The 20,085-nt window shown below is 53.7% G+C and overlaps 2 protein-coding genes across 2 annotated transcripts; both read right to left on the bottom strand.

The window, feature by feature from the left end:
• Window positions 1-7,699: 7,699 nt before the first annotated feature.
• Window positions 7,700-12,940, bottom strand: CCDC183 (coiled-coil domain containing 183). Its single transcript, XM_014953038.1, has 14 exons — window positions 12,820-12,940; window positions 12,595-12,716; window positions 12,367-12,444; window positions 11,462-11,629; window positions 11,230-11,334; window positions 10,928-11,050; window positions 10,424-10,552; window positions 10,237-10,282; window positions 10,054-10,154; window positions 9,616-9,776; window positions 9,089-9,263; window positions 8,819-8,944; window positions 8,480-8,576; window positions 7,700-7,812 (listed from the first exon to the last, which is right to left on the bottom strand). Exons 1-14 carry the CDS (start codon window positions 12,938-12,940, stop codon window positions 7,700-7,702), a joined length of 1,665 nt encoding a protein of 554 aa, XP_014808524.1.
• A 475-nt stretch (window positions 12,941-13,415) lies between these two features.
• SBDS (Shwachman-Bodian-Diamond syndrome) lies at window positions 13,416-19,961 on the bottom strand. Its single transcript, XM_014953343.1, has 5 exons — window positions 19,788-19,961; window positions 18,813-18,942; window positions 17,278-17,478; window positions 16,559-16,723; window positions 13,416-15,847 (listed from the first exon to the last, which is right to left on the bottom strand). The coding sequence occupies exons 1-5, from the start codon at window positions 19,913-19,915 to the stop codon at window positions 15,719-15,721; spliced, it is 753 nt and encodes a 250-aa protein (XP_014808829.1). The 5' UTR covers window positions 19,916-19,961; the 3' UTR covers window positions 13,416-15,718.
• Window positions 19,962-20,085: the final 124 nt, after the last annotated feature.

Genomic DNA, 20,085 nt, shown 5'->3' with positions numbered 1-20,085 from the left:
CTGCTGCCTCCTCCTGTCCCACCTGCACCCTTCTGCCCCCCCCTGCAACCTGCCCTCCTCTCCTGCACCCCACTATCCTGCACCCTGCTATCCCCCTGCAACCTGCTATACTCTTCCCTACACCCTGCTATTCCCCTGCTATCCTCCCCTGCACCCCATTCTCTTCTCCTGCACCCCACTCTCCCCCCCTGCTCTCCACTCTCCTCCCCACAGTGTCGTTGGGCTGATCCAGCTCCGCACAGGGTCCCCAACAGCCCCCCCCAAACCCCACTGTGACCCAGCAGATCCCAGCCCCGCTGTGGCTGGCAGTGAGTGGGGGGTGCACAGCAGTTTGGGGGAGCACCCACACTCCTGCAGGCTTGGCCCCGATCCAGGGCAACATGTCTGGGTCCCTTTTTATGACATCCAGCAGCAGCCATCATGTGCATGGTACAGGGCTGTACCTGTCCTCTTGCGGGGGGGCTGGCATGTGGGGTGCTGGGGAAACATATCCCCAGGTACTCCCAAGCCTTCAGAACCCTCCATCACATCCATCACATCCATCCATCCATCCATCCATGCATCTATTCCTCCCTTCCCCCTTCTCTCCCTCCATCCATGGATCAATCCATCCCCATCCCCTTCCGTCCTATGGACATCTCTGCCCCTGATGCCTTAATCACCCTGAGCATCCTCATCGCCCCCCACCCACACCTTTGACCCCCCATTTAGGCGCAGCAGCAGCACCCAGCTCCTGTGCAGTGGGTGTTTTTGGCCCAGCCCTGTTCTCTGCAGCCCCCTCACTTATGGGATTTCCCCTTAGATGGTGTTTTACTTCCATCTGAAGGTCACTGGAGCTGTGGGGGGACCTGCTGCCACCACAGCCCTGCTTGCTGCCCTGGGACCATGGGTGTCAGGGCCACCTGCAGCTCCCAGCTTGTCCCCTCTGTGCAGAGCACCCTGTCCTCATTGCTGGTCACCACACGGGCAGGGAACCTGCAGGTGGTGAGGGGGCTGGAAAACCAGCCTTCCCCCACCCTGGGGGTACCCCCAGTCCCCTGTGTCCCCCCTCTGTGGCACTGTAGGTTCTCCCCGTCCCTCTTTCCCTGCACATCCTCCTTCCACTGACCCTGAATATCACCAGATCCCGTGCTCCCCTCTGCTGGCACTCACCCCACATCACGCCCCTCCCTGGGTGCCCCTAGGTTCCCCCCCATCCCTTTTTGCCCCTGTACCCCAGCCAGCCCAGTCCCCTCTGCAGGGCTTGGATCCTGTCCCGTGCTCCAGCACTTCTACCCCCAACCAAACACCTTCAGCTCAGCTCTGATCCCTTCCATGCTCACTTGTGTCCCGTGTGACACCCCCTGAACCCTCCAATACCCCTCCCCATACACACCTGGATCCCCTCCTGGCCCCTCTACTTGCTGCCACCATAACCTCCTCTGGGTTTCCATGCCACCCATTCTGCTCTGCTCCAAGTCCCTCCCGGGCCATCCAGCCCCCTCTGCCCCTTTCTCCTCTCCCGGTGCAGCAGAGCCACCTGTGAGGGCAGGAAGAGCTCGGGCAGGCTTTGCCCACCATGTTCCCCACAAATAGGACCCTGCCCCACAGTCTTACAGGGAAAGAAGCCCGGAAAGGGGCTCTGCTTTCAGCAGAACTTCTGGTTGCCCATGTCACGGCCGGGCTGGAACAAGCACCGGCTGCCTCCTTCCCAAAGCAGGGTCAGCGTGGAGGTTTTGGCAGTCTCTCTCCTCCTTGCTCAGGTTCTTCAGAGGACCCGAATCACAGACAGTCGAATGTCTCCCATCAGTATCTCCCCAAACAGACACCGGTGTCAGAGCCAGGGAGCTCCTGAGTGAGAGCTGTGCCGTCCCCACACCATCCTTCATCCCCGTGTGGATGGTGAAACCCTGTCGAGTGTATGGTTCTACTATTTTTCTCTGCTAAAGTGGCTGAAGAATTTCAAAGGGCTTCCCCAGATGGGTGGATGGAGAGCAGCCTTGTGGAGAAGGACTGGGGGATAGTGGTGGGTACAAGCCAGCAATGTGCGCTTGCAGCCCAGAATGCCAACCATCTCCTGGGCCCCATTTCCAGCAGTGTGGCCAGCATGGCGAGGGAGGGGGACACTCCCATGTCACGGACGGAGTGATTAACTTCACTAGTTAGAGTGAAGCAGTGAAATATTTATTAAGGTGAAACAGTGATTTAACAAAACCAGTAGTGTGATAAAACCGGTAGTAAATGTGATAGTGTTTTACGAGATTCGATGTCAGGGTACACTCTGTTATTTACTGCACAGAGGACAGGGTCAGACAGGCTGTCAGGGAGACCCTCCCGTTGAGTCACAGGTTCAGAAAGGACCCCCTGGCTTTCTAAACTCCTTCTCAGAGAGGAGTCTGGTGTGGCTGGATCCAATCCTAGTCCCAGACTTGGTCAACGGTTTATGTCTAAAGGATTATATATGCACAATCAATCCTTTACATTACTTAGATAAAATTTCAAAGTTTAGCGTGCTATTAGTCACTTACTGAGAATCTGTTGTGGCAAGGAATCGCTCAACCTCGAGGAGTAGAACCTTCAGTGAGTGTCCTCACCAAAGGGGAGATCCTGGCGTGCAGCCACTGCCATACAGGAGAGCTCCAAGGGCTCTTGGGCTGTCCACTATTTATACAGTAAGATAATTGACCTATAGTCATATTTTCATGGCAACAAAATTTCTAGGTCCCCACTCCAGACAGTATTTTGACTCTGCTGCCAGCCATCCCCCAGAGACCGGGTGCAAGTTCTCACAGCTGCTGTTGTGATGGCCGTGGTGGCCAAGGCCGGGCAGGAGCGGAGAGGGGGTGGGGGGACAAACCAGGGAGAGCACACCGCCACATCCCGTCACACTCCCCTGGAGCACTGCCTCCATCTCCAGTGTCCCCAGCACAAGACAGACATGGATCCGGTAGAGCCCCTCTACAGGAGGCCACCAACATGGTCCAACAGCTAGGACACCTCTGCTGTGGAGAAAAGCTGCCTGGTGGGAACTGCCAGCCCCATCCACCACCTGCTGCAACTTCTTCTCTTGCCGTGGGTCAGAGCTGGGGCAGAAAACTACCCCTGTGGCATCCTTCTCTCCTTGAGCAGCACTGCCTCAGTCCCTCCTTGCTCCCTCCTTCATTTTACAAAGATGCTGAAACCCACCTCTGGCCAGTGACACCAAAAGAGGCTGTTGATTGGGCCAAAACCCACCACCACAAACATTAACCCTCTTAAAATCAATATAGAGGTGCAAAATGTTTGTGCGTCCTGGTGGGGAAGCAGCTCTTGCTCCAACGGTTGGGATGCATGAACCTGCCCCCTCCTGCATCCCACCCTTGCAGCTCCCAGCGCTCCAAGATGGACCCGTGCACTGGGGGCCCTGCTGGCATCTCCCTTCCCAGAACAGCCAACAGACCCTCTTGTTTTGGCCCCAAACTGGCTGATTTAGCCTGGTCCCCGTTGTCTCCAGAGGATAAAACGCAGTACCGAGGCTCAGGTGACAGTCCCATCTTGCGCCTGCCTTTCGTTGTGCTCCTTTCCATGTTATTTTGATCATATCTTTAAATATAAAAAAAAACCAAATCCAACACCCAAACCCACTCAAACCCAGCCTTTTCAGGACAGAGATATTTCCGCGCAGCAAATGCTCCAATGTGAATTCTCCGCTGCCCTATTTTAGGTTTCTCACCAGTGCCGGCACCGGCTGCAGACATCTGTGCTGGAGCTCCTGTCGAGCCTTCGGCAGTGATTGTGGTGGAAGGAAATAAGGGTTTCTCAGGGCTGAAGAGGAAATATCTCCCTTCCTTCACTGGGCTGTGCCACCCCATGCCTGCCCCTAATGAAATGGCCTTTCCCCTCATGACAGGAGGGACATCAAGGGGCTGGAGCAGGTCTCTTCTCCCAAGGAACAGGAGATGGGACAAGAGGAAACGGCCTCAAGCTGCACCAGGGGAGGTTTAGGATGCATATTAGGAAAAATTTCTTCATGGAAAGGGTTGTCAAGCCTTGGAAGAAACTGCCCAGGGCAGTGGTGGAGTCACCATCCCTGGAGGTATTTAAAAGCTGGGCAGACGTGGTGCTGAGGGACATGGGTTAGTGGTGGGTTTGTCGGTGTTGGGTTGATGGTTGGACTCGTTGATCTGAAGGGTCCCTTCCAACAAAAACAATTCTTTGATTCTATGAAACCCCAACTGTCACCAGCCCTTCCTTCCCTCCCCTGTATTTATTCATTTATTCCTTATATTATTCATTTTATTTTCCCATATTGGAGAGTCCCATGCAACCCCACTTCTTTCCCCAGCATTTGGGGATGTGCACATGGGCTGAGACCCAGCTTGGGGACCCCACTGCATGCCTCTCCTGGGCATGGGGATGGGGGCTGTTCCCTACGATGCCCCATGCTGTTCCCCTGCCCATTGCAGGCAGGGTGGCCTGGGCAGGGAGGTCCCATGTGGCTCAGGGGTCACTTTGGCAGGAGGACACCCTGGTGCTGCTCTGAACCCTGTCGCTTCCCTCCTGGGGCACACATGGTTGAGTGGTTTGTTTAAAATCCAGAAGCCAAGGTGCTGCCTCTGGTTTCTTCCCACTCTTGTAGTTCTTCGCCACTTGTCACATCCATTCCCACATTTCCATTTCTCCTGGGTGCGGGCAAGGCAGCAGCAGTCACTCCGATTGCCCCCGGCATCGTTGGCCTGGCCGGGAGCACGCTGCCTGGTGTGAGCCACGGGGTGACACGTCTTCTCCTCGCCTTGTAGATGTGACGGGGATTTGGGATGCTGTGTCTGAATGCATTCAGCGAATGCTCATGATGAATCAGGCAGCCTTTGTAGCTCCAGTAGACCTGAAACCACCATGGCATCGCGTGCTGTTACTCTTCCCCTCCTTTCAAGGCAGCTAAATCCAGTTGGCGGCTGGTGACAAGTGGTAATCTTACAGGTCCCTTCCAACTTAGATGATTCTATTATTCTACAACTCTAAAACATCCCAGAATTACCTTGTAGGTGGCAAATGGACCACAGACTGGATTTTCTACAAACTGAGATTGAAAAATAAACTCCATCTCCAGAGGAGAGAAGTCTTCAACACATTTTGTGGCTTCTCTATTCCCCAGAGCCAAAGCGGAAAGACCAGATCAAGACCTGGAAACTATTTTTTCAAGGTTTATCCCAAATGATGGAAACCCCTTGGTCTAGCTGAGGGATGTTGGCTCTGTTCTTCACCAAATACCTTTTAGAGGCTGAAGGGGAAGGAGAGAAGACATCTCAGCATATGGAGGTGTTCCCTGAAGCTTTCTGGTGTCTCTTCTTGCTCCTCTGTATGTCAGGGCATGAGGGACAAAGCACCACCACTATGCTCTAAAAAGTCATCCTTCATTTCTACCAGCCTCAAAACACTCATTTATTTGCTCCTTCTCTTCTCCTCGGCCTTCAGGCTGTCAGAATACCTGGAAATGAGACATTCTCAGTTGCTGCCCAAGAGACGCTGGATGTTGGATTTGGTGATGTCACTGCTGAGAGGTGGGTTTCTCAGCTACCTGAGACTTTGGCAGATATTTGCAGGGTCATCTCTGCTCAGGTCAGCATTCTTGGTAAGGGGAGAGATGAAAACCTTGACTACCCCTTACCCCTTGGGGTGTACACTTGGTTCCGTGTCACCAAGAGAGGAGGGACACCCCTTCAGAAGGTCCTGAGGACATTACAAGAGGAAACCACCTCAAATGTAGTTAGGTGTTTAAAGCTAGAATCTCTCTTTTATCAGCTGGCTTCAAACCATTCGTATTTACTCAGTGGTGTGGTGGCTGCTGTCTAAGTGACATGTCCTGGAGCTGCTGCAGCTAAGCCAATTGAGACAAAAATTGATCCTCCATAGTTCTGCTACACCAGACCTTGTAGAGGCGAGCACCAGTTCATGGTGGGCCCTACAGCCTCGTTGTAGGCAAAACTGTTCTGGCAGCAGCTGTAAACAGCCTTGAGAGGGAGGGGCTGGTTTGTACAAAAGGATGGGCAGATTTTCCATGATTTCTGGTCAACGCTGCCATCCTTGCAACTGCGTTGCCCCAGGAGGTCACCAAGAGCCTGGGGTGCATCAATCTCCACGTCAGCCTGGTGGCTCTCTGCACCCGAAGCAGGGATGTGTTCTGCTCAAGTCAGAAAGAAGGGTGGTCAGAGTCACCTTATGTCATGGTGTGCAGGTAATTTCCTCCTCAGTGTCACCTTTTTGAGTACAGCCCACTCAACGTGGCCTGGCTGTTTCTTCAAACACTGGGTGTGTTGAGCGAGGACAGTGTCAGTGGCCCAGCACCATCCACACACCCCGTCCACTTGTCCCCTTGGTTTGAAGAGTGTTTTCAGATTTCTGCTCCCAGGGCTGGGTGGCTCCTGGCCAGCAGAGGACTCCCTGGCCCAGACCCCAGCCCACACCCTGGCTGTGGTGGGCACACAAGAACAGGATGGGAGATGAGTGGATGTAATTGATTGTGGGAAGCTCCACCAGGTGACTTCACTGGCACATTACACTATTTCTGGAGCTTCCTTTCAAAGACACGAGTTGCACTGTTATTTTGGCAATATGTTCCCCAACTCTGTAGTCTCACAAAACCCACCAAGGCCATTTGGTGTGACCTGCCAGTCTGCTGGGAGGCTTGGCAGAAGCAGCCATTCCTTCCCTGCAAGGGTGATGTCACAAGTGATGTCAGCATGAAGTACAGGGACCAAGAAGAAATGACAATTAAAACCTGGTATGATGCTGATGTCCCCCTGCAGACATGGATGAGGTGGGACTCTCCTGGGTCTCCAGCCAGGACCACAGGTCCCTGGCAGCAGCCTTCAGTGTTGGCTCTACTTGGGGAAACAGCACCATCTATTTGCAGCCCTGTTTTATGAGTGTCTTCCTAGAGAAGACAATGTGACACCCATGGTTGGATGGCCATGACCCGTCCCCAAGTCGCAAGCTTGGTGTAGCACCCTTCGCTGTCCTAGGTCACGTTGGGTTAGACCCTGGGGCCCAAAGGCAGTGCCTGACAGTTGCTCTGCGTTTAGGGTTATAAGCACAAGTTGCACAATGTGTGTGCAGGGACCAGGGGAGGGAAGAGGCATGGAGGGACCACAGACAGGTCAGACAGGCCCAGGCACCAGGCCCCCAGCTGCATCTCACATTTGGGTCTCCCATTCCAAGGCAGGGTCTGCCCTTCCACTCCCACACACAGACATGAAGACACCCACCCTGAGGTCCAATCCCCATACAGATCTCAGTCCCTGCCCCACATTTCCCCACAGCCACCTCAGAAAAGCCCCTTGGAGTCCAGAGCTGTCTCAGGGAAGGTCCCAGGAAGGTGGTGGCCCCACAGGACCAAAGGGGAGAAAGTCAACCTGCCCCCAGCTTTGCTCTGGCCAGGAAAAGCTGTCTCCACCCCAGCTGATCCCCACCTCTGTGGGGAGAGAAGCTGGGTGAGGGGCAGGGGTACAAGGCGTGGGGATGGGGCTGCTCCCAAACCCAGCTCAGGACCCTCAGGGTTTGTCCCCCGTGTGTCCTGGATGGCAGATGTGATCTAGGACCCCCAGTTCCAGCTTTAACCACAGGCTTGGGAGGGATGAAAAAGATCTGCTCTATTAAATCTGCAAAGGGTACAAGGTGTGGTCTGGGGCATCCAAAGCACAACAGATGGTCTGGGGCACCCAAAGCTCTTGTGGAATGACCTCTACTTCTTCTTGCCACGTTTCTTCTTGCTTTCGATCAGGTACAGCCCCTGCTTCTTGATGTCTTCCCGGGTGAGGACAAGGTCATTGTCTTTGTCATCAAAATCAAAGGGGTCTGGAGGAGAGAGAGGAGAGGAGTGGGCTGAGGAGAGGCTGTGCGGCCACCTCCACTGTGCCTGTGTCCCCAGGGAGAACCAGCACGTGTTGGAGGGCTGGTGGCATCATGGTGAGTTCTCGTGCCAAGCACCCCAGCATAGGCACTACTGGCTGGGTCTTCCAGCCCAGCACCCCAGGGTGACCTGCTGGGCCTGGCAATGTCACTGCCCTGACATGCATCTCCAACACTGCTGGAGCTTCCTATAAATGTGTGGAGCCATGGGGTGGTGGGCACAGCTCTCACTTCATTAAAGAAAGGTGGTAAACTGCCAAAACCTCAGTGTTTCCTCCAAGAGCATCCAATAGGAGGAGGCCACAGACCAAGCACTGGTTCTTCTTCACAACTGAGTGATTTTAAAGATGAGTATGTCCCTCTTGCCCCACAACATCTCTTCTGCTGCGCTTTGATACTCACCACCCCACTGTTTAGCTTCGTTCTCCCATGTCCCTACCTAAAACCACACTCAAAGCCTTGGAGACAGCCAAGGTCAGCCCCAAGGTCTGGAGACAACTCATGGGCTAGGGGCTGCTGGGGCAGTAGAAGACAGCCAAGGAACCCCCGAAAATCCCAGGGGTCAGGGAATGGAACAGTCGCTGTGGGACACATCCCTGCTGTGCTCTCCTACCTTGGATGCTACTGCCTATGTCATCCAAGGAAATCCTCAGGTTCTTTGGATCATTCGCAGTTGTCTTCTCCAGAAAATTCCTGACCTTCACAAAAGTCTGTGAAAGACACCCTGGGTTAACTGCTGAAGGGGAGATAGGTATTACAACCCAAGGAGTGTCCCATCTTGATGTCCCCCTGGGGAGGGACACCCTGCAGTGCCGTGGGGCTGAGCTGCTCCATTGCTCTTCCCTGGGGCCATCTCCATCCTCCCATCTGGGAGGATGTCTTGGGATGGACCATCCAGGAGAGCCCTGTGTGGGTCCCCAAAGACCACAGGAGGGATGGAGCCCCCATGCACCTTGTTGCTCTCATCAGGGCTGTGGCTGTCGGGGGGCAAGTCGGCCACCCGCTGCAACAGGTACTGCAGCTTCTTCTCACAGTGCTGGAGCTTCTCCTCCACCCCTCTGGCCTTGACAGAATCGTCCTGGAATTAGGGAGAGAAGAACAGCCTTGGTGGCGAAAATGAGCCACTTGGGGTGATGGTGGATGCACCAAATGTCACTGCCCTGTGCCGTTGCACCACCAAGCACCATCTGGGGCTGCGCTCACCCCAGAGCCACGCGGGTACCTGGTCGGGGACGGTGATGCCTTGCAGACGGACGAAGAGGTGGTCAATGCCATTTTCAAAGTCGACCAGGAGCTCCTGGTTCCTCAGAATCTGGGCTCGCATCTGCTCCAGCCGAGCCTCTTCCAACTGGAGGTTCATCCTCAGCTCCTCCTCCAGCACCCTGGAGCCAACCACACTGACATCCACACGACCGCACAGAGGTGCAGAGACACCCCAAATCTGTTGCAAAACCTGCTCAGGTTGCACCCTGCCCCCCCCCCACTGACTGCAGAGCAGCAATGCTGCCTGAACCCAACTCCATGCGGGTACCACTTCCCACACCAGACAAGGAGCAAGGGTCCTCCTGCTCCCACTGCAGGAGTTTTAGGTGGTCTCCCAGGACCAGAGATGCAGGAGCACCCTGCTCAGAAATCTTCCTGGTGGCTGCAGTGGGATGAAGGGGTGGTCCTGTTGGGACACCCGTGATACGTGTCTCCCACCCAAGGCTGGTGGCCCAGTTGACACAGCTGTCCCAAGCCCAGCAGCACCTGTTTTTGTTGGGGGGCTGGCGAAACTTCAGCTCAGCCTGCTTCAGCTCCAGCTCCTTGAGCGTCTCCTTCAGTGCCTGCTTCTTCTCCTTGCGCTCATTGACATACTGCTCCCGCTCCACCGAGGACTTCTGCTGCTCCAGGAGCCTGCTGGGGATGTCCTGGTCGGGGGAGAGCATGAGGACTCAGCCCACAGTGCTCCTGAAGGGTACAGGGTCTGGGCCATGGCCCCAGGGAGGTTTCTGAACCACGGACCACTGCAAGCTCATGGCATGGAGAAAAGCAGCTCCATCCCTGCCCGCACGAGAGGGCCCTTGGGGGGCTCCAGGGGCAGAGGAGAGCAGACGAGCCCGCAATGAAACAAGGTGAGCAGAAAGGTCTTGGTCCCCTGAGACTCGAGCAGCCCAGGGCTCTACCAGAGATGGGTCTTTACATTACCCAGAGACAGGAGCACTGCACCGCAGCCTTGGCCTTCTCCATCTTCTCGGTCACCCAGGCCTCACGTTCCATCTGGGACTTGGTGGCCATCTGTTTGGTGTCTAGGGTGGGAGGGAAACGGCAGGGCAGGATGTCTGTGGCTGTGCCTGTGTCCCACCCCCCTGCACCCTGCCAGGCACTCACCCTTCGTCTGGTCCTGCAAGTCCATGGCGAGCTCATAGCGGGCTTGCTGCAAGGAAGTTCATAGTCACCTCTCGAGCTGGTGACACCCTAGGGGAGCTGGCCCTGCAGCCCCCCCACCCCTGGGGGGCTTGACACCAATGCCTGCCCTCTGCCCCCAGCCCTGCCTGCCCCAGGACCCCCCGCTCACCGCCCTCAGGTGCTTTTCACTTGCTTCCTTCCGCCAGAGTCTGTCGACGGGCACGTTCTGGGCAGCCAGGGAGCGGGACCGGAGCTTTCTCTCCTCACGGAACCGGGTTTTCATCTGAGTCATTTCCTCCTGGAGCACATCAGAGAAGGGAGAAGCAGTTGCCAAAGCCAGGATGGACCTTTGTGAGCCTGCTGAGCTTCTGGGCCACCATCAAAAATGACCCCCCCATCACCATGTAAACAGGCTGGGAAGGAAACTGGGCAAGGAGGGCTGGAGGATGGAGCATGCTGCCTTCACCATGGCTGGTGCTTCAGGCAGGCTGTCCCCAGGCCACCAGACCAAAGAGCAAAATGCAGGAGGAGCTATGGAGGCATCTAGGTGCTGGTGGGCAAGCTCAGTCTCTTTTGATCTTTGTTGCAGGAAGACTCACCAGACTGGGCAAGTGGTGCTGGCTGTGGGCTCCGGAGGGTGGGAGAGGGCCTCAAGTGGCCCAGACCTTCTCACCTTGGTTACATCAGCAGCTTTGAGGGCATTCAAGGCGATGAGCTCTATGTCTTCCAGCTCCCAATGGTACCGCTCGGCCATCCCATACAAGAGGTCCAGGTGCATAGGCAGGTGGGCCAGCTCCTGGGACACAGGGAGCCAGAGCGTGTCACCCCACCACCTGCGCGCTGTGACAGGGGATGGTGGGGAGCAGGAGGACCTCGCTGAGGCAGGAGGGTATCCCACCAGCACAGCTCCTGGGGCACCTCATTGCCTTTGCAGGGGGAGTGGGTGGGACAGTGGCACAGTGAGGAGGAGCTCACCTTCCTCAGGACATCCTGCACCGCCAGGTACTGGGTGGTCACCCTCTGGCCAGCATGGATTTTGGTGAGCATCTTGTCAATGTTGTTCTCCAGCTGGCGGATCACCTGGGGCAGGGAGGGGATGGGGGGACATGGGGTGACCTAGCATGCTGAGCCCAGGGAATCTTGGGATCAGTGGGTCGGACTGAAGTCCCCCATGGGTGCTGCCACCCCGGGAAGGGGTTCTGGGTACCTGCATCTGTTCCTGCAGGCGCTTGTCCTCCATCTGGGCATCCTGCAGCTGCTGCAGCCGCCACTGCAGCTCGTCCCTGGCTTGGCCCCGCTGCTGCAGCTGGTACAGCAGCATGTTGCTCACATTCACCTGCTCGTAGATTTTGGCCCGGAGCCTCTCCTGGGCCACCTGGATGGGGACATGAGAATTCGCCAGGCTGGAGGCAGGGCTTGCTGGGCACCCGTGGGAGAAGGGGGTCCTTCCTAGAAAACTCCTCCCCCCCGAGGTAGAGCTTTGGATGCCCCCCAGGAACGGCTGGGACATTTCCTCCGGGACATTGTGACTCCCTTGGCAGGACGGGGTCTGGAGACCTTCGCTGTGCGGGGCTTGGGGTAAGGCAGAGGTGGGGATCTGCTGATGGCAGTGGTGGGTTATGCTCAGGGACTCTGCATAACACAGACCCGGGGCGTCAATAACATCGATCAGTGCCCCAGATGGGGACGCCGGCGGAGAGCGGTGACACCGCTCTGTCCCCGCAAGAGGCCCCCAGGCAATGGCAGCTCCTCTGTCTCCATGGGATTCTAACCAGGTCACAACCTTGGGACGGGCAGTGAAGGGCAGAGACACCATCTCTCTCCCAGGGCTGCGGCTGGACCCGCAGGAACCCAGGCAGCCCCGGAGACACGCAGGATGGGACAGGCAGGAGATCCGCTGGGGCAAAGCATGTGCTGAGGGAGCTGGAGGAGGACCTGCACGTATGGGTCTCGAGGTGGAAAGGGACCCATGGGACCACACGTGACACCCCACGTCTCGCCACACCAGCCCGGTGTCCTTGTGCCTGCAGCAGGTCCCTCATCCATGCACCCTAGTGTCCCTGGAGCCCCAGAACACGTGAGCAGCCCGTGCCCGCAGGACCCTGCCCTTACATCCACTGTCCTCCTGGCCAAGGCGATGTCCATGGGCTTCTGGGCTCCACAAGCCTTGGCCACGGTCGGCTTGCTGAACTGCAGGCAGGAGAGGGGCAGAGAGAAATGTCACCACCAGCCCAGGGATGGTCACATCCTACTGCTGCCCTGGCGAGGCCCAGAGGAGGAGGAGGTGGCTCTGCAGGGCCAGCAGCAGGCAGGGGCGCAGCAGATGGCACCTCGTGGTACCTTATGGACAAGGTCCAGGGCATGGACATCCTCCTGCACCGCCTCACGCAGGCGGGGGAGCAGCTCTCTGGTCTGATTGAGCTTTTCCTCACATGACAGCGTGAAAATCTTCCTCCCTTGCTCTGGAGGACATGAAGGTGACGTTAGTACTGTGCAGGACAATGAGGGGACCAAGAGTCCCCCTGCCCACCCTGGGACATCCCCATGAAGCCCAAGGGGCAGCACCTTGCAAGGAGATGATGGTGCGCAGCTCCTGGACACGCTGGCTGAGGGTTGCCTTCGGGCTTGGCCCGGTCCCGGTGCTCTGGCCGTGGCCCTCCAGCCCCACCGCCTGCCTGGTAGCCATGGCGGCTCCTCTGGTGGCCCAGCTGTCACCAAGGATGGAGCCCAGCTCCTCCTGCCCACAGAATTGTCACCTCGGCACCTCCAACCACCACACACCTCCTGCTCGGCCACCGCCGCCCACAGCCCCTTCTTCTCCGCTTCTGCAGGCAGCAGGTTAATTAATACCCAATTACTGAGCTCCCCAAGGTAGCCAAGGGCTGGCGGGGGGAGGCCCAGCTGTGTTTACCATCACCATGGCTACGGCTGTTGCACCCTGCCCAGCCCAGGGACACACCAAGTGCCAGCAGAAACAGGGCGAGGACCATTTTGGGGAAAAGATGCACACACTTGTAGCTTAGCTCCAACTCCAGAGGAGCCTGTTACCACCTAGATATGTACCTGCGGGAATTTCAGTTAATTTTGGGGAAATGTCAGAAAATTTCAGTTAATTAGCGCAGGGAGTTACACTCCTATTGAAACTGGCAACAACAAACCGCTACCAACACTGGTATTTATTTTGATGCTTCCCATACGTTCTTGCTGAACTACAAATATGACAAGAAAGGCAAGCACGTACATTTATTTGTTGATAAATTAAACCAAACTCTCTCTACCAGAGAAAAATCTTTTAACATTTGATTCACAGAGAAAGACTTTATTAAGGAAATTGCCTTCCTAGCACCAAGCTCGTGTATCAGCTCAGATTGTTTCCGGGACTCAAGCAGCCCTGTTGTGCTCTGGGTGTTGAATAAAGAAAACAAAGAAATTAAAGGATTGTGGAATCAAGTGTTACCAGCCCAGTATCAGCTGAGGCTCTTACTCAGTGTCTCATTTGCAGACTTATGAGTTGCTCGTTAGGGCTAATGGCCAGTGACAAGGTAAATATTAACATTATCATCTGTAGCGCTTCTCAAAGAGCGCACGGAGAGAGGCCTGTCTGAAAGACAAGGGCCCGTGCACAGGAGGCGTTGGCCAGTCTGTCCACACACACAGAGATCTCCACGTTGGGGCTGCAGCCACACAGCAAGTATCTCATTCTGCCACTAAACCTGATTAGGCAGCCTTCAAACGCCACGGAAGATTGCCCTGGGGCAAGAGAAAGCATTTCAAGTTGGATAAAATACTTCAAGAATCTCCGTTTCACTGGTCCTCAGCAAAACTCAGACTCTGCAGTGCAAGTCCTTCCCAAATATTACTAAAGACATTTCAGCCAACCTGGCACACGCTTGTGTCAACAGCCCGGGGCAGAAATCAGCTCCTAAGAGGCAGCTGGTGACTAAGGACCAGGCACCCCACAGGACAAACCTCTCCCTCTCTGGCTGCCTCCAACTCCCTGTGTAAATTCTAGAAAATTCACCGTGTGTTAATGGGACAAAGAGAAAGGTCACATCAGAGTCCAACCCAGGGCTGTTTAATTGTCATCTAACGGGCAGTCACACGCTCTAACAGCAAACAATGAACACAACCCGTGGGCATCGGGAGAGGCCTCGGCCAGGCTGCAGCTCCTGACTTGCTGCCCGCTATCGGCACGGAAACAGGGATGTAATACTTGTTATAATAATTAACGTTACCTTCATACGTAATTAAGGAGCTTTTGCTCCCTAATTCCTGCTGATTTAGCTTTCAGTCACCCAAGGATATACACTTTCCCTGGTGGTTTGCATTTTTACTATCTCCTCCTCCAGTTGTTGTCCTCTCTTCCCCTCTTCTTTCAAACACACAAGTTCAATTTAAAAAGCATTTGTTTAACGCAGCCGGAACGAGATGTAACAGAGTTATCAAGAACTGCACGCTGCGCCCCAGGAGCTGGCTGGAAATTCTGCGCGTGTATTAGAAAGCAGCAGAAAAAAGCCCAGAGGGTAAAGGACAGCTGCCAGAATTGTTCTCTACCGCACTGAAGAGCAAAGGGTCTTGAAGCATAAACAGTCACCGCCAGGGAATTAGGGCCCAACAAAGGCCCGAGGCCACCACCGACCCTTCCAGACCCACTTTATCACGTGAAGGAGAACAGCTGACAAGCACCCACCACCCCTTCAGCCCACACAGCATCGCCGCGGCCGGAGAGACCTCCTATGCTATTAACAAAAATAATTATTTTATTTCTTTTCTGCATCTGTAATATATAAATAGATGATCGTTTATTTGTATTAATGTAGCTAAATATATTTTACGAATAAGTTATTTGGAGAACATTTTTTCTAAGTTAGCAAGTGCTGCTATATCCAGTGAAGGAAATCTCTAAGAATGGTCCTTTAAAGTACTCTAATTATCAAGCAGCCAATTATGGGAGTCTAAGTCAGTTTTCATGCTGCCAAGAGATCACTTTAGACACCATCTGCATTTTGCACCTGCTCAGAAGTGAAAACACAGCTCCCTCTTCTTTAAGCTCCTCTCCTCACATACAAAACTCACCCCTCAGTGACCTATCATGGAATCTTCCACTCAACACTGACCACCCAGAGCAAAACCCATTGGCACCATCACTCAAACACTCTTCAACAGCGACCCTTAAACTGAACCCAAGCTCCAGGAACTCCCACATCGAGGCTTAGCTCAATCCTCATTAGTGCAACTCTGACACAAAACGCTCCTACAGGCAAACCCATTTGTAAACCAAGCAAGTGTCAAATGATAAAAAAACACCACACTGCATGGAAAAAAATCCCGAAGGATTAGTGTCAGAAAATATTTGGCAGCAAGAGATTGGAAAAAGCACAAAGGCCTAACAGAAGAGAGTGGCAAATGCCAGTCATTTCGGAGGATGTTTAGTGAAAGTAGAATGGCCCCGGGAAGCTTGTCGCTATTCAAGCTTTTCATCTCCTTCCTCCACGTCCTTCAGACTGAGCACTTCCAGCGTTCCCTTCCCTTTCGTCTCACTCCGGATCAGCTCATCGATCTCTCTGAAGCAGCCTGGGTCGATAAGGCACACCTGAAATAGTTCACATTTCATCAGTCAAGCAATAATATCTGGTTTTTATTAGCCCCCTTTCAAGGCGGCAGTGTTGGGTGGATGGTTGGACTTGATGACCTTTAAGGCCTTTTCCATCCTAAATGATTCTATGATTCTAAGGTCCAACATTAACTTTCTTTAAAAACCAATACTGTTTAATTTCTAAAAAGGACTTTGAGGATTTCATAAGCATTTTCTATCATGTACTCTTTCCACAGAAACTCTGCAGTTCCATTTACCCATGGCTGGACAGTGTCTTTTGACAACTGGGATTGTTAGATTCTAATCTGCTCTCAGAAAGATTTTTTACAAATACCAAATTTTGCTTTCCCACAGGCTATTTTTTAAAAAAACTTTCATTAACCACTGTCAAAATACAGGCCTGACCCACCAAATAAATATAAGAATAACACTGCATATTTGCAGAGAAGCTTATCAGTGTTGTGGCAGAGGAATCACTCTGTGCTTCTCCTCAGCTTGAAGCAGCAACCTCTGTGTAACAAAGGCTGCTCCCAGGTTTCCATCACTAAGCTCCGGTGAAATTAAAAACTACAAACTACAGTCTGATTTAGAATCTCTGGTCAACTTGCAGCTTATCTAAACCACTTCTATATATTAATCAATTTTCTAGTAAACCCTACAGGTGTAGTCAGATCAAGTATGAAACCCAAGGACTTCTTTACGGCTTACAATTTCCAACTGTTCATGGAAGTCTTCGTTCTCAATAACTTTAATCAGTGGTTTGAGCTTCTCTTTCAGTTTCTTTCCCTCCTTTGCTGGAAGAATAAATCGCAGCCTCATGTGAGCACGTTCAATTTGCATGGTCTCCTTTAATTGTCTGATCACTTCCAGCGCCTGTGAAGACATTAAGTAGAAAAAGCATTTACTCACCTGCTTAAAAAACACTGCGCAGATCAAAATCTCAAATCCTTTGTGTCAGCTTCAGACACGTTTCTCAGTGCTGATCACTGCCCCTCTGCGGCAGAGAGTTTGCTATTACACTATTTTGATAGATTAACAAAAAAAAAAGCTGAGTTCCTAAGGTCTGTGATCACTTCCCATACTAAAACAACCTGTCTGAAATAACATTAAGTAGTAGTTACACTTCAGAGCAACAGATAGCCATGTCACTCAGATGCAAAGCCTGATTTACTATCTCAATTTAAATCATAGAACTTTTATTTCTGTTCCAGGCATATCACTATCGCTGCTTTGATTAGTTTCTTTCCTTCCCCCTTCCCTGAATGGTTAGAAAACAAAGTGCAGGAGTTTCAGAGGCTGTTTGTATCCAGCATTCAACTGCCGGGCTTCAGACCAAAGGGCTCTGCTGACCCCTGTGACCGCGACCAGAGAAATTACACTTGAAGACAACATCTCTGAGCAGAAGGTGATTTTGCAAGAAAACGAACCTGCTGCTTCGTGCTCTTGTGGGGTTTGACAGAGTAGTGAATATCCTTCATGGCTCTCTCGATGAGGATCACGGTGTATGGCCTCTTTGTTTCAGGATTCACACATTTGTCAGCCACAATAGTCGCGATGTCTCTAAACATCTGCTCCAGCTGTGTGTGGCGTTCTTTGTCCGATACCTGCAGCTCCCCTTTTGATAAAATCTGCACAGGAAAAATACAAAGGATCTGTTAATAAACATCACAGATTTGGCTAAAGAGTGAAAACTCCAGTAACTTTGTTAAATTTGACAATTGCTTGAACGGTTAAGATTTGAAGTGCAGAAAAAGAATAACCATATTAGTAATGTACACCGTTATGACAGACAACACTGGAAAGACTTCAGAGAAAAAAGTCTCCAATGAAACACTAAACTACAAAAAGTAAGCCCAGATTTACTTTAATTCTCATCACCTACAACACGTCCACAGTTCATATCCTACCACGAAAGACGAAGAAGATCTATTCTTAACACTTAATTGCACTGCCCAAAATAAGCAACTGTCCCCTTCCTTTCTGTGCATCCTTTATAATATATCATAGGTGGGAAACTTGTCACTGCTGGGTAACCTTTTTCTGTGTCTGTAAACATCAGTGCACATCACAGAATCATGGAACTGTCAGAGTTGGAAGGGACCTCTAGAGATCATTCACTCCAACTCCCCTGCCAAAGCAGGGCTGCCCAGAGCACATCACTCAGGAGCATCCAGGTGGGGCTTGAAGATCTCCAGAGAAGGGGACTCCACACCCTCCCTGGGCAGCCTCTGACAGGGCTCTGCCACCCTCACCCCAAACAAGTTCTTCCTCACATTGGAGTGGAACTTCCCATGTTCCAGCTTGTGCCCGTTGCCCCTCGTCCTGTCACTGGGAACCACTGAAAAGAGTCCGGCTCCATCCTCCTTCAACCCACCCTTTAGGTACTTATAACCATTAAGAAGGTCTCCCCTCAGCCTTCTCTTCTCCAGGCTGAAGAGCCCCAGCTCTCTCAGCCTTTCCTCATCAGGGAGATGCTCCAATCCCTTAATCATCTTTGTTGCCCCACACTGGACTCTCTCCAGTAGTTCCCTGTCTCTCCTGAACTGGGGAGCCCAGAACTGGACGCAGGATTCCAGTTGTGGCCTCCCCAGTGCAGAGCAGAGGGGGAGAATGACTTCCCTTGACCGACTGGCCACACTCTTCCCTACGCAGCCCAGGATCCCATTGGCCTTCTTGGCAACAGGGGCACATTGCTGGCTCATAGCAGAAGTTGTATGTTATACAGAACACGCAGAACTCTTTTCAGCAAGAAGCATATATAAAATTTAAGACTATGCCACAGAGTGGTAACTCTTTTCTACCCATTTCTTAACAAAAAACTGAATACTTTTGCCTACAGCAGTGCTGCATTCTGTGAAAACCTTCCAGTAAAACAGCAGCTTACCATGTCTGTGTGACTCTTATGTAAAACATTTGGAAAGTTTTCCCCAAGCTTTTGTAAGGTAAAGTGGTTGAAACCTACCATCTTACAGATCTCAGTTTGGTCATCTGTTCCAAATGCTTTAACAAGATCTTCCTTCTTCGCCACCTGGCCTTTGGAGACATTGACAAACACCGTGTGCGTCTGCAGGACCTCGTCGAGATCTTTCTCCCTAGAGATTAGGACTGGGTTAGAAAATCCATGAAGCAACACAAAGGCGTGAGAGATTTTAGCAAGGAGGAACAAGTCGTGCTGCCAAGATCTGAATCAGTGGTGCCTAGGACTTTCTATTGCACTAATGTCACTCCCCAGGGAAGGTCAGGGGCACCGCCCCAGCGTCCAGGGCGCTCCCACACGGCTCTTACCGTCCCCCTGGGCTTTGCAGCCAGGTACCATCCAACCTCCCGGGCTCAAGCTTCAGCTCCATGCGGGTCTCCCCGTCCCCAGGCTCTACGCGGGTCTCCCGTCCCGGGCTCCGCTGTCGGGCCCCACACAGATCTCCCCGTCCCTGGCTCCACAGCCAGGACCCACATGGGTCTCCCCACCGCCACAGCTGGGCCTCACACCGGCCTTTCCCTCACACGGCTTCTTCCCTCACACCGGCCTTTCCCTCACACGGCTTCTTCCCTCACACCGGCCTTTCCCTCACACGGCTTCTTCCCTCACACCGGCCTTTCCCTCACACGGCTTCTTCCCTCACACCGGCCTTTCCCTCACACGGCTTCTTCCCTCACACCGGCCTTTCCCTCACACGGCTTCTTCCCTCACACCGGCCTTTCCCTCACACGGCTTCTTCCCTCACACCGGCCTTTCCCTCACACGGCTTCTTCCCTCACACCGGCCTTTCCCTCACACGGCTTCTTCCCTCACACCGGCCTTTCCCTCACACGGCTTCTTCCCTCACACCGGCCTTTCCCTCACACGGCTTCTTCCCTCACACGGCTTCTTCCCTCACACCGCCCCCGCCCCTCCCCGGCCCCCTGGGGCAGGCCCCAGCGGCGGCGGCCCGGCACTCACGCTCCGCTGCGCCACCCCATGACCTTGTTGCGGTAGCAGGCGATCTCGAAGCGCTTGCCGCCGCGCCGCGCCCGCACCACGGCCACGTTGGTGAGGCGGATCTGGTTGGTGGGGGTGAAGATGGACATGGCGGCCGCCGCTCCTTCCCCACCGCCGGCTGCGCGCGGGGACGGGGGGCGGGGAAGGGGGCGGGACCTCCCGACGCTGCCTTCCCATTGGCTGCCGCTGCGCCCCGCCCGCCCCCCGTCGCGCCGGTGAAAGCTGTCCGGGGGGAATCGGGGCGGGCGGAAGGGGAAGG

Source organism: Calidris pugnax, unplaced genomic scaffold (genome assembly GCF_001431845.1).
Source record: "Calidris pugnax isolate Ruff unplaced genomic scaffold, ASM143184v1 scaffold133, whole genome shotgun sequence".
In the NCBI taxonomy this organism is placed as follows: domain Eukaryota; kingdom Metazoa; phylum Chordata; class Aves; order Charadriiformes; family Scolopacidae; genus Calidris; species Calidris pugnax.
This window is presented reverse-complemented; position numbering and strand designations above follow the sequence as displayed.

Coding starts and splice junctions, on each gene's coding strand:
- CCDC183 (XM_014953038.1), bottom strand. CDS start 12,940: ATGGCTACCAGGCAGGCGGTGGGGCTGGAGGGCCACGGCCAGAGCACC. Junction 11,051..11,229: donor TGCAGGATGTCCTGAGGAAG/GTGAGCTCCTCC, acceptor CCTGTGTCCCAG/GAGCTGGCCCACCTGCCTAT. Junction 10,283..10,423: donor GTGAAAAGCACCTGAGGGCG/GTGAGCGGGGGG, acceptor ACTTCCTTGCAG/CAAGCCCGCTATGAGCTCGC.
- SBDS (XM_014953343.1), bottom strand. CDS start 19,915: ATGTCCATCTTCACCCCCACCAACCAGATCCGCCTCACCAACGTGGCC. Junction 18,943..19,787: donor ATGGGGTGGCGCAGCGGAGC/GTGAGTGCCGGG, acceptor CCTAATCTCTAG/GGAGAAAGATCTCGACGAGG. Junction 15,848..16,558: donor TCCATGAACAGTTGGAAATT/GTAAGCCGTAAA, acceptor GAACTATTTCAG/GTGTGCCTTATCGACCCAGG.